This window comes from Phaseolus vulgaris, chromosome 10 (genome assembly GCF_051622355.1).
Source record: "Phaseolus vulgaris cultivar YP4 chromosome 10, ASM5162235v1, whole genome shotgun sequence".
Taxonomy (NCBI): Eukaryota; Viridiplantae; Streptophyta; class Magnoliopsida; order Fabales; family Fabaceae; genus Phaseolus; species Phaseolus vulgaris.
Genome location: NC_143507.1, coordinates 34,335,106 through 34,349,139, shown reverse-complemented (window position 1 = coordinate 34,349,139; position 14,034 = coordinate 34,335,106). Strand labels below are relative to the sequence as shown.

Below are 14,034 nucleotides of genomic sequence, written 5' to 3'. Positions count from 1 at the left end.
GTTTCCAAATTTACCCTCATTTGAATGTGTCACAGTGCTTCATTTGAATGTATTAGTATTTTAAAAAATTTATTGTACAATGCTTAATATATATATATATATATATATATGTAATATTTAAAATGAAGAAACAAATCATCATAAATTTTAAGGAAGTTTTAAGTTTGTTTATTATTTTATAAAATATAAATTATGTAAATAATGATAAACCAGTGTAAAAAAAATATAGTTAAATAAAATATTCCATTTATATATTAGTTATTAGAGTAAATCAGGTTATACCTATTTTTCAAGTTCTAATAATATATTTTATTAAATGTGGTTGAATTTAGTTTTGTTTAAAGAAAATAATATACTATATCTAATTAACACTAAAAATATTACCTGATTTGGATCATGGGCATCACCAATACTATACATTTTTCATTTTATTTTATCCTTATTTTTTATTATAATTTTTTATGAAATCCTTTTTTATGGTTAATTAAGTTATATTTTTGTTGTTGTAGTATTTTTTAGATTGCTTTATTGTGAGGTTTTTTAATATTAAAAAATAGTAATTTTCTATTTATATAAAATATGATTTATTTTCTAATTTTATAGTATATGTTTAATATTTAAAGAAATTATTTGAAGTTATGTTTTTGTTTAATTTGTTGTTGTGTTTATATTAATATGTTTATATGTATAGTTATTATGTTTATGAGTTATAATTTATTTATGAATTTTTTTTCTATTGTTAATTACGTTATATATATTTTTTTAGTATTTTTTATTTTTTATTACTACAGGGTTTTTAATATTAAAAAATAATATTTTTATTTATTTATATAAGATTTGATTTATTTTTTAATTTTATAACACATGTTTAATATTTTAAAGAAATTACTTGAAATTCTGTTTTTATTTAATTTGTTGAATACATATTTTTTTTAATTATAATTTTTATATTATACATATTTACATTTAACATTTTTTTTATTTATAATTTTTAAATCTACGAAGTTGTTCATTTTAAAAAAAAACAACTTATTTTATTATTAATTTTTTTAATAGGCAAGGGTAAATCTGTAAAGTAACATTTCACACCTTTAAAAAAAAATTAAAATTCCCTCACAACCATCACATCATTCACAAACTCCCATAAACTTTCCTCACACATTTACCCTAACGTACCCCAATCTAAACACCCACATTTTTTTCACACTTTCCTCACATATCCTCACACATCCCCTCCCTAATTCAAACAGAGTTTTAGACTACCTTTTTGAGTGTCTAATAGACATTTGTATTGCGAAAAATGATTTAAAGTATTATTTTAATTCTATTTAACCAATTTTCTTGAACTATTTTTTTTATTTCAAAGATCTAATTAGATAATTTTAGTTTTTTTACTTCTTAAACACCTGTTTTAATCTGAGATAAATTTTATGTTCGGTTATTTTGGTATATTATGTGTTCTTTGCTACAATTTTTAATTTAGTTTGAAAGTTTTTTTATTTTTATTTATAAAATAAGTTAGACCTTAAAATATTTTTTTATTCTATAGTTATCTTTTACAACTTTTTTAGCAAAAAGATTAAAATAACATCATTAATCTTTTACAACTTCTTAGATTATTTAATCCTTAATGTCTCTCTAAGTACAAATTCTAAAAGAGGAGGTGAATCTTTATATGGGTGTTACATATAGTATATCATATGTTTTAAAAAAAAATTATTATAAAAAAATTATTTTAAAAATTTGGTTTCATAAAATATCTCTTATATTTTAAAAAAACTTATTAAATTTTTTTAGAATAAATAATCCAAAAGTCACCGTTGAAATATACTAAAATTAGCATAAATAGAAAATATAAAAGTGCAAGGAGTAAAAGAGTCAAAAGTTAAAAATACACAATGTCAAGAAAATCTGGTTTTATAAATTGTGCAGATTTTGTAAATTGTGAATGAAATATAAAATAAAATTTGAAACCCTTTCAGATTGCAAGAAGGAGGTGCAGGTAGGAAGACTGGGGTGCAGAAGCAATTGTCTTCCCTTTTCCTCGTCACAAACCGTCGTCGTTTGATGTGATGTCTTAGGTTCCCTTCCGTTTTCGCCAGCAAATATCGCAGTCTTTCAAATTCGTCGTGAAATCTGAACCTTTTTACCATCTCTGCGAAATTGCTCCCAAACAGTTGACTCAGGTACTCCTCCAACAATCAATTTATGCAAATTTTCAAATTCAACATTTTTTTCAGGTAAAATTGATACCTTTTTTTTTTTTTTTTTTTTTCTGGGGGACATAACTAATTTCGTTTACTGGTCAAAAGGGAAAAACAAGGAGCCAGAATCCATGGAAACACAGTATGAGGAACTCGCGAGAGAAGACTCTATTCCCGACAGTTCCTCAGAAGATGTGGGTAACTTAAAGTTTCATAAAGTTATAATTTTTTGTGTTTTTTTTTTTGGGATTTCTTCAAAACCAAGTGCATAGTGAGTGTGAAGTGTGATTGATTTTGATTATTCTAGGAGGAGGAGGAGATAGAGAAGGAGTTAGCTGATGTAACGTTTGAGGAGCTGCAGAAAGCACGTTCGAATGGGGCACATGCTTTTTTCCAGAAACCCAAAGAAGACAAAAAGTTAAAAAGGGCTAACAAGAATAGGTATTGTAATTGTAACAGTTTAATAGAGTTTTTCTTTTTAATTTTGATTCTTTTGTCAATGAAACCTCATGCAAATAATTTTTTAATGTTTTACTAGGCCTATGGAGGCCAGTAGCAAGAAGCCGGTTTCTGCTTTTAGAGAGGCCATCCAAGCTCCAAAGAAGGTAGATTTATTTGTTCCTTGTAGAGTGTAACTTTCTATTATTTTTTTTCTTTAAATTTATGTTGCTGCATTGAATTCGTTGAGTTGTAATTTTAACTCCTCAAATTCTAACGAGGCCTGGTAGAAGCTTGCATAGCATTTTAATATTTTAGACCTACTAGGCTACTACCCTGTAGAGCCATTTGCAAGATTATGTAGAGTAGGAAGACCAATTGCAGTATTTTACTTGTTTGCTTTATACATGCACACACATGCTCACATATAAGATTCTGGGTGTCATGTGTGTAAACTTTGGATATGAGATGGGTTAAGTGAGTTATTGCAATGCCTCTGGCAATGTTAGTGCTTATTAGAAGTTTTAAAATGTTTATGCTGGTGCTATGATGTTGAATTGTGGAAGTTATGTTAAATTTGAAAACTGATATGATAAGTGAGTTATTCCAATGCCTCTGACAATGTTAGTGCTTATTAGAAGTTTTAAAATGTTTATGTTGGTGCTATGATGTTGAATTGTGGAAGTTATGTTTAATTTGAAAACTGATATGATAAGTGAGTTATTGCAATGCCTCTCGCAATGTTAGTGCTTATTAGAAGTTTTAAAATGTTTATGCTGGTGCTATGATGTTGAATTGTGGAAGTTATGTTAAATTTGAAAACTGATATGATTAAGGATCTTTTAATTTTATATATCTGTATATTATTCTGACTTTCTATACTATTAATAATGTCAGGTTATACGTGATCCACGATTTGAATCTCTTTGTGGTACACTTGACCCTGAAGGGTATGTTTAACTCTGGACATGTGCTCTTTATTCTTCATCTTTTTCTTTTTAATGTTGTCATCATGTACACTTATTTAGTTGCAATCATCATTATAAACTTCAAGCAATTTCATGCTACTTTTGGATTGTGCTAGTTCTGGTTGCCTTTGCTATTTTAGAGTGTGTCTAGTCAAGTGCCCACTAAATATCTTAAGAAGATGCTAGTTCCGTTCTTATGGAGGAGTCAACATAGTGAGAACAGTTTAAAGCAGTGAAGAGAAACATGTAAATTTCAAATGAATGACTTTCTTATGTCAGGAAATTTTAAACAGTCAAGTTTTTAATAATCCTTGTTGTAGATAATAATTTTTTCGTTCTCATAAATATATCTTTCTATATATAAAGAACTTCTGATATCCTTAGTTCAAACACATATTATGCCTTTACTATGTTGAAGGATTCTTATGTTGTATCTTAGTGCATAACCAAGTAGCTTCAAAGTATTGATAAATGTCAGAACCATGACCTTATCTTAATAATTCTATATTTGATTCAGCACCTGTATCCAATCACGTTTGTGAGATATGATGTTTGCCTTACTATAGGGATGTGGGGGAGATATATTGAACATCTGTATGATTGTCTAGTTCTCGAAGCACCTCTCACAATGTCTGTCCTTTAGGCCTGTAAAGTTTTTGCTTTGGATTTTATATTTAATTACCTAATTGATAGTTTCTAGCCTAGGTTGCAGACTCATAATAGTATTTGCTTTTTATGGATTTTATTTCATGATTATGGGTAACAGGACTATATTTATATGAACAATTTAATGCAAGAGGTTTTATGTTATTGTTTCATTTTAAACAGTGCTTTCAACTAAATTTGGAAACTTCTCTTGTAATATATGTACTTGGACTTGCAGGTTTAGGAAGAGGTATAATTTCTTATATGAAAACGATCTTCCTGCTGAAAGACAGGTAATCTTCCAGATAATGTGTAGAATTTTTTGTAGGGCTTATTGTATGAATTCTGATTATATCATCTCGCTATACCAGGCTCTGAAGAAGGAATTGAAAAAGTATAAAGATCCAAAGCGCATAAGTGAAATAGAAGAACATATATCATGGATTGTACGTACTTGACTCTTACTAGTTTTTTTTCTACCACCAAAACTATGATATTTATTGATTTCCTCATCATATTTACATGTTTTTTCAGGATAAACAAATGAAATCTGATTCAAGGAAGAATATTGATACGCAAATATTGGCTAAGCATAAAAAGAAAGAGAGAGAAGCAGCAAAGGAGGGGAAACGTCCTTTTTATATAAAAAAATGTAATCCTTCCTGTCATGCTCTCTTTTCCATTCACAAACAGATAAATACATATTAAATGAATTAGTGAAGCATTCACTATAGATGCTAACATCCTTTTACATTCCTCGCAGCTGAAATACGGAAGCAAAGGCTGATTGAGAAATATAATAATCTCAAGGTATACATCTCTTAGAACATCTTTCTGTGTTTACCCTTGCCCCCACCCTGTTATACTACTTGTTGATTTTTTTTTCTACTAAATCTATTTATTCATCATTTTAGTCATCTGGCAAACTTGAAGCATTTGTTGAGAAAAGAAGGAGAAGGAATGCTGCTAAGGACCACAGATACATGCCGTATCGTAGATCTGGTGATGTGGAATAAATTTTGTACCTTTAAGACTCTTTCTTAAGCTATAATTATAATAGAATGTAGCACCAAAAAGAAAAGTAATTTATGTTTTTGGCTGCCAGTTTTGGGGATTAAATATTGACGTTTGTTGATTATGTTTGTTGTGTGACTCTTGAAGATTTACTAATTAGGGATTCAATTGGTGGCACTAGGCTACAAGGAAGTCTTTTGATGGATGTCTTTTCTGTTATCATTAAGTCGCCTGTTTTAGGAACCTTTTGTTTAAGATTTTTACTCAGAAAAAAATCTGAATATGAAAAAAAGCTTTTTTATTACTCTCAGATGCTACTTTGTTGAGTAGCTTATGAAAGATATTTCATTAGACGTGCATGCTACCAAATTTGAGAAAAGAGATGTGTCTTTAGCATAACTCACCGTTGATGACTTGATTAACCAACTACTTTGCACACTCAATTTGAAGATTCCAATAAATTTTTTAATGTTCTTTTGATGATGTCACCCGAGTGAAGAAAAGTATGACATAGCTTCTTTGTTGATTTGCATCTTTGGAGAGATTCATGTTCAATCTCTCCAGAAATGGAAGAAAATGGTAAAAAGTATGTTTGAAGTTGAAGGCTGGTATGACTCTTGTAGTTCAAGAAAAACAAGTTAACCAGTAGGTCATTCCTTCTTGCATCTCTATGATTTCAACCTGCACCTCCATAAATTTAAATATTCTAAATTTACCCTTCTGTTTTTGCATTTTGAGTTTCAGTTTAGTTTTTGTAATTAAGAGACCTTTCGGATTATGCATGGAAAGTTTTATAATACAAATTTGTATTCTTGACTGAATTCTTGATTTTATATTTTATAATATAATTTTCTATTTCAGAAGATACAGTGCAAAAACAAATTTATTTTCTGGAACGAACAATAATACATGTCAATTTAGGTGCATGAAGCTTGTATGGGATATGAATAATATAGTTATTCTGTGTTACATCAATTTTATAATCAATTTTATAAACAACTAGCGGAAATACATGTACAAAGTATATCCGTATTTTTTATTTATGTTTAATATCATATTTTTTATTTATGTGTAATATCATATCTTATTTATTTAAATAAAATATATATTTATGTGTAGTCTTATCTTTTAAATATTAAATTATCTATCTATTTATATATATATAAAAGAAAAAAATATTAAATTCTTCTTTAAAGGTAGACCAAATAAAAATAAAAGTGAATATTTGGAATGTCTTTCTACGTATTATTAAAAAAAAAAGAGTTGTTAACGGATATCTTCATTAATTGTTGTATAAAATATATCATTCATAATTTTTTTTTATAATTTTAAAAGTTTAAAATTTTTGTTTATTATTTTCTTATTTGTGTATTTTTATCAAGATTAAATAAAATGTTTTGGAAAAGCAGTTCTCAAAACAAAGTTAAACTATAATATCATTTTTAAAATTAGTTTGAAATCATTTTTATACATAGATATTAAAATCTATACTCTTAATATAAATATGCAAATAATAATATTTTATTTGATTTTAAATATTAGTTTATCTATAATTTGTTATTTATTTAGATTATTGACAAATCTAGATACTATATAGGATTCAAATTCTCTAAATCTTAAAAAACAAATCATGTAATTTAACTATTAATATTAATAAAACCAAATTTTACATTTATTAATTTTATAAAAATATAAATTACATTGATAAGATATTTATAGAATTTTACTTAAATTCTTATTATATTTTAAAAGAATTAAAAAATATTAAAAATAAAATAAAATAATAAAATATGTTAATTAAAATCAATAATTAATTGTATCCACTAAAATAGTAGTTACAAACTGATATAGATATATAATAGAAATAATTCTTTTAAAATTAAAAATTCAAAGAGTAAGAACAACAACATTATCAAAAATTATTTCCAAATTTAAGAAAAATTCTCATTTTTAAAATCTTTAGACTCAATATTAAGAAAATAAAACTTTTAAAAATTAAGGTTTAGGAAAATCACATAGATGTAAAACAATTATTAGTATTTATTATTTTGCATTCAGCATAAACAGCAATTGAATCCTATTTTAAATTAATTTATTTTCTTAAAAGTTTAATTGTTTAAAATTTTTAAAATGATTTTTATTCTGAATTTGAAATTATTTACATAGATATGTATTTATTATAATTTTATATTTTATTTATTTAATAAATAATTACAGAAGAAAAAATATGTTAAAATATTTATATCATAATTATTCTGTGGCAAAATAATTTTATGAAAATTTGAATTGAATATTGTTATAAGCCTGGATAGTAATAAGATTTAATTAGAAATTAGTTGTCGAAAATGATGAATGAAAATAATGCAAATATATATGAGATAGAAATATTTTCTTTCATCTACTATGAGTTTTAACATAAAATTTCTATAATTTAAGTTAAAAGTAAAAAATAGTTTTTTTTTAAATAAAAACTTTTATGTTAGGCATCATTATGCAACTTGACATCTCAGCTATGCGGACACCTTAAGTAACAACAATCATTTGTCATCGCATGAAAAAAAAATATTATTTAAAAGAAAATACAAAAATATGGGGGGAATAAATCAAAACCTATATGTTAATAAAAACCATAGATAGGTAGATTATACATATTCATAAAGAATTATAATAAGACACTAGATGATAACCTATTTTATCAATGAAAAGATTCTTTATGAATAAATCCTAAATTAACCAACTTATCAGCACACCCTTCACGAAAAATATGAGTAACCATAAACCCAATTTTCCCACACTAATTAAGACAAATATTCCATCAATTACGAAGCATCCAAGGAACATTGGTCATAGCAGTAAACACAACACAAACCAAAGCAGAATCACATTCCAACCAGACATTAGTAAGCCCCATCTTTTGAGCTTCCTCCATAACATGTATAACCTTATAAAACTAAGCAACTATAGCAGTCTGAACTTCAAGAAACGCAGAGAAAGCTCCAATAAATTCTCTCATACTCCCACGAAAAATACCTCCACAAGTAGCAAGACCAGGATATCCCCTAGTAGCCCCATCAGTGTTAATTTTAACCCAACCTGGTGAAGGAAACTCCCATCTAACAGGAAGAGGACAAAGAACTTTATCAGTACGAGTATTAATACCAAAAAACTTGATCACATTGAAATCCAACATGCCATTCTTCATTGAAGCTTTAGACGAATTACCCACTAGACGAGTTAAATCTTTAATAACTGAAATAACCGTAGAAACCTCAATCTTATCCAGAAAACGAGCATAATTCCTCATACGCCATATCATCCAAATAGAAAAAGTTATCACAACAAGCTTAATCATTTAACCAAAGGACTACCATCACTCTTAATAAAGGAGAAAAGATCATCCTTATTAGAGAAATGAGAAGTAGGAAAAATCTGCCGAACCCAACTCCAAATACGCAAAACATTAGTACATTAAAAAAAAATACTGAATAGATTCCGTGTTTTTCATAAAGCGTACACATATAACAAATATGCAGACCTTTATTTTGAATATGTTGATATGTAGGAACCCGCCCATGAAAAAATTTCCGAAGGGCAAAAGTTTTGGAAGGCAGAAGATATGAAAACCAAATAAATTTACCCCAACCACAGGGAACTCCTAGATCAAAGAAAAAGTCCTAGCTGATTTAAGAGTGAAACGACCAGAATCATCTAGAATCCAATTAGGAATATCTTGTTCCACCCTAACCATGATATGACTAAAAAGAGGAGGCATCTGTTGTAAAGACAATGAAATATTCCAATCACCACCTGTCCAAAATTGAGAGATTGTATTCGAAATGCTAACACCATCAGATAATCTTACAAAATTTTCTAAAGAAGTAGTACCACACCATTTATCATTCCAGAAATTAATAAAAGATCCTGTACCAACAGTCCAAGAAGTATAATAAAGTATAGTAGAATAAAACTGCTTAATTTCAGGCCAGAGAGATGAGGATCTATAAATCATTCGAAACTCGTATTTTGATTTAAGAACCCTGACTTTCAAGTGCAGAGAGCAAGGCTTGTTGCTATAATCAAAATTCCAAGCAAGCATAAGAATATATGCATTATTTTCATGGTGAAGGTTAATAATCTTCAAACCTCCAGTCTCAAGGGGAGAACAAATTGTAGCCCAATTAACAATAGTTATACCTTTTTTCAGAATATCACCAGTCCAGATAAAATTTCGACATCATTGCTCAACTTGCTTAAGAAGAGAGACATGCCATTTATACAAATTAAAACTATAAGCTAGAAGACCCGTAATCACCGTATTGACCAACAGAACCCGACCCATCATGCTAAGAGGTTTACCTTTCTATGAAGCAAGCTTCAATTTGACTTTATCAGCCAAAGGTTGAAGAAAACGACCCCTTGGAGCACCAACAAAAATAGACACTCCTAAATAAGTGAAAAGCAAACTACCATGACTACAAGAAAGAATACGTTGAATTTTGGTGACAAATCTTGCAGAATTATCCATGGGGAAAAAACTACTCTTAGAATTATTAACATATTGACCCGAGAAAAGACCATATGTTGTAAGAAAAATACTCAAATTTCTAAGAGACTTATTATCTGTCCTACAGAAAACAAAAATGTCATCCGCATATAAAATATGAGAGGGAGTGAGAAAACCTTGCGGACTAGCCATATGTAGTATCTTCTTATCATTCACAAGCTTTGAGAGACCTCTACTAAGAACTTCCTATGCAAGACAAAAAAGTAGAGGAGACAAAGGATCACCTTGTCTAACACCTCTACTACAAGGAAAAAAACCCACTAAACTACCATTTATTTTGATAGAAAGCATAACTGAATGGAGAATAGTACTAATTCAACTGACAAACAAAGAGTGAAAACCAAAGCGTGAAAACTAATAGTAAAAACTTCAAACTTAGAGTGTCAAAGGCTTTGTGAATATCAACTTTATAAGCCACATTACCTCCGCGAATCTTTTTAGAAATCAAGTTAATAACTTCAGAAGCAATACCAAATATTAATCAAATAATTTTTTACAAAAAATAAAAATAAAATTCATGGCAAAGTTAACATGATATTATCATGAATTTAATGTCAAAATGATACACATTTTATTTTCTTAAATGCCAAACATTTAGAAAAAAATATTATAATTGTGTAAATATCAAATAAGAATACCAAGTAATAATTGGATCAAAATAATACCTTGGAGATCTTAGTAAACTTGATGGATACCGAACAAGCCAAATTGTTGAGAGAATAATTTGTTTGGTGAAACAAAGGTTCTTCAAATAAAATGAAATTAAGAGTCAAAGAATAAGTTTCTTTATGTTACACAATAAATGAAGGGTTCAAGTTGAACAATTAAAATTGAGAGTCAAACATTTTCATTGAAAAAATAAACAATAAATAAAAATATTAAAAAAGAAGTAGAAATAATCAAATGTGTGCTCTATAAACTATTTGATTAAATGAAATTAAGGTTTGTGTTTCCTGAAATGCAATACACCATCGGAAAGAAACCACACAAAGGAAAAAAAAGAGTATAATGATGATTGTGATAAGAGTGAAAGTACCATGAGAATTTGAGTGAATTTTTAACAAGTCAAACAATTAAGAGAAAATAAAAAAGAATTGTGTATCGAAAGAAAAAAAAAGAAGGGTTACAAAATTAAAGTCCAAAGGGAATATTAAATGAAGTATGAGTGTGAGGACTAAATGGGTGTGGGAACGAGGATATGTATATACTAATCCCGTCCCCATACTCAATATAAAAAATAAGGTATTATCGATACCCATACCTGGTCAATCCAAATATTCTCCTTCAGATCGGGATGTGTATAGACAATACTCACGGAGACAAGTTTATTTGTCATCCCTACCTATGCCTATTAGTGTGAATATTTTCTGCTAAGGGATCTGAAGTAACATAACTTCTCTTAGTGCTTACTCGAACAAGCCCACATACCTTATAAGGTGTTGTTTGAATATGTTGTTAAAACAAGTTAAGGATTCAAATTTCTGCAAACTAGTGATGGGAAAAACGCACGACTAAACAACACACATAATGACGAATCAACTACAGAAAATAAACAACACATGATTTAACGTGGTTCGGTCGCCAACTGAAACCTACATCCACACGGGCAACTATTAGGTTTTCATTTATGTCCTATTGCACACCAATTACAAGTACAATGATCTATTTAAATATAAATTATAAAGGAGACACAATGATTAAGCCCACTAACTAAACATGATGTCTAGTCAGCCCAACCCAATTGGTCCTGGCTTCATATCCAAAATCTCCCACTTGAAGTCACGGAACAATGTTCACCTACGCTTCAACTGTGTACCTGTACTTCTGTAATCTGTCGACGAAACTCAATGTTCCACCCCTAGTTGCTGCCAGCCTTCTTAATCATTTTGAAGACTTCGTTAAAACTCCCATGAGTTTCAACACGTCAGTCACTAACCCATTCTCTGTTCTTACCGGCTCCCATTTATAGGAACTTCCGGATCCTGGAATAGCCTGAGAAAAAACATACTTCATACTCAACAAGAAATTTTCTAGAGATGTTTCAACAGTTGGAATACTGGTTCTCCTAACCCATTGTCATCTAGGAACCTCAGCTGAAGCACGACCCGTGCTCCCACTGCCATAAGTACCTCTGACTGGTTTACCTGAACCTTTCCATGTTCTTTCATCCTGAATCTGACCTGTGGCTCTGGGTTTCTCTCTTGTAAAGACAATCCTCTTCTGCCCACGAGATTCTGTGAACCAGACTTTGTTTATCTTCTGAACTGGGATGGTCACTCCCTCAAACGGTAATCCGACCATATACAACAAACCTTTCTTTCTTCCGCGGGCCATGACAAGATTTCCCTTGATGACCTTCCACTGCTGATTTCCGAACTTCACTTCATGTCCCTATTCGTTCAACTGCCTAACAGAAATCAAACTTTTCGTCAAGCTTGAAACAACTCTGACATCCTTCAAAGTCCAGAAACCAACTGGTTTCTTCAACACTATGTCACCCATTCCCATAACATCAAGAGTTCAGTTGTCTACTAGTCTTACCTTTCCAAAGTCTCCAATAATTAGATTCTGCAATGCTTCACTGCTGTGGGTAACATGAAATGAAGCACCAAAATCTATGACCCAGGAATTCACACTGCTATTCGCGCAACAAACTAAAAGGTCCTCGTCCGCGAAGTCTTCTGCAATGTTGACTTGTTTATCATTTGTGCATTGATTCTTGAAATGCCCCACCTCCTTACAGTTCCAACATGTTACACTTGAGCAATCTCGAGTCTTTGATTGAGTCCTTTTGTTCTTGCTCCCACTATCTCTGATATTTTCCTTACCTATGATGACATATAGCGATTCACTAGATAATTCTCCAGATTTGGACATTCTCGCCAAGAATGAGATAAAAAATCTTCTCAAAAGTGAATCCATCGGATCCCGCTGAACTGGTAACTGCTGTAACCGTTCCGGACCAACTGTCAGGAAAAGACAATAACAGTAGTAAAGTTTGAACTTCATCATCGAACTTAATGCTCACTGACGTAAGTCTGGCTAAGATCAAATTCATTTTATTGATGTGCTTAATAACTGAACTGTCATTTTTGGATCTCAAGTCAGTTGAGGAAATATGATCTAAGGTATTGTCCACTTTTGTTTTTTCCTTAAAAGGCGACTTGGTGAGTTAAGGGAGAAAGTTGTATTTAAAGTGCCCTTAACATCGACTTCTAAGTTATGTAAAACTATTTGGCGTATCAGAATTAGAGGTATTGTTCGCGCTTTGGAGCTCGATACTCCGTCACGGTTTTGTCTTTAAAAGACATCTCGGTAAGTTAAGGGAGAAAAGTATATTTGAACTGTCATTGATCTCGACTCCTAAACGATGTTGGATTATTGAACATATAGAAAAATATAGTAGATTTAAATTTCTTTTAAAAATATTGATTCATTACATGTAATCACTTCTATAATTCAAAATAAATTTTTCCAACAACTATCTTGTCTTAAATTGTGAATTTCCAAATAAATATTAAGGAAACTATTGAAATAAGTTTTACTAATAACAAAATATTTTACAACTTGTAATGTATTTTAATATTATAATATCTACATCAATAATAAATCAACATGAAATATTTTAACATCTATTACATACTCAAAATTTCGTCATATAATTTTTTTGATAATAACTCATTCTAGTTGTTTTCATACTATACCAGTATAGATCCAAAAAAATCAATTTTACGTGAAAAAAAAAACATATTTAATCCAATAAAAAAAAGTGTAATAAGATATACTTCATAATAAATTTAAAATACAAAAATTTAAAATTAAAATATTTATCCATTCATGTCTTACATCAAAGACTACATCGAATATCTTATAAATTAATGCACATTTAATCTTATTATTAATTTAAAAGTGTCGATCTTATCTTTGAATCCTATTTTCTTAATGTGCAAGAATGCGAAAGATTTTCTAAAGAAATTTTGAGTTGGATTTAGAATCACTCTCATACCAATTACTTATTGTGCTCCACCTTCATATTTTCTTCTTCCTCTTCCTTAAATTTTTTAATTTTAAAATTATCTTTGAACAAAATATTCAGGATTTTTTTTCAATTGTAAATTGTATAATATGTAGAGTTTCTAAATTCTAAAATTTAAAATAAAATTTTATATTTTGGAGTTCAAAATATATCAAATTCATTATT

At 29.2% G+C, this 14,034-nt stretch overlaps 1 protein-coding gene across 2 annotated transcripts; it reads left to right on the top strand.

The window, feature by feature from the left end:
- Window positions 1-1,946: 1,946 nt before the first annotated feature.
- LOC137818886 (uncharacterized) lies at window positions 1,947-5,573 on the top strand. 2 transcript variants are annotated; one of them, XM_068622528.2, is made up of 10 exons: window positions 1,947-2,186; window positions 2,313-2,398; window positions 2,512-2,645; window positions 2,743-2,809; window positions 3,540-3,592; window positions 4,494-4,548; window positions 4,627-4,701; window positions 4,790-4,907; window positions 5,019-5,065; window positions 5,170-5,573. In XM_068622528.2, exons 2-10 carry the CDS (start codon window positions 2,336-2,338, stop codon window positions 5,269-5,271), a joined length of 714 nt encoding a protein of 237 aa, XP_068478629.1. In that variant the 5' UTR covers window positions 1,947-2,186; window positions 2,313-2,335; the 3' UTR covers window positions 5,272-5,573. The 2 variants fall into 2 exon arrangements, with proteins under 2 accessions (XP_068478629.1, XP_068478628.1); XM_068622527.2 differs by having other exon boundaries at window positions 1,947-2,240.
- The last annotated feature ends 8,461 nt before the right edge of the window (window positions 5,574-14,034 follow it).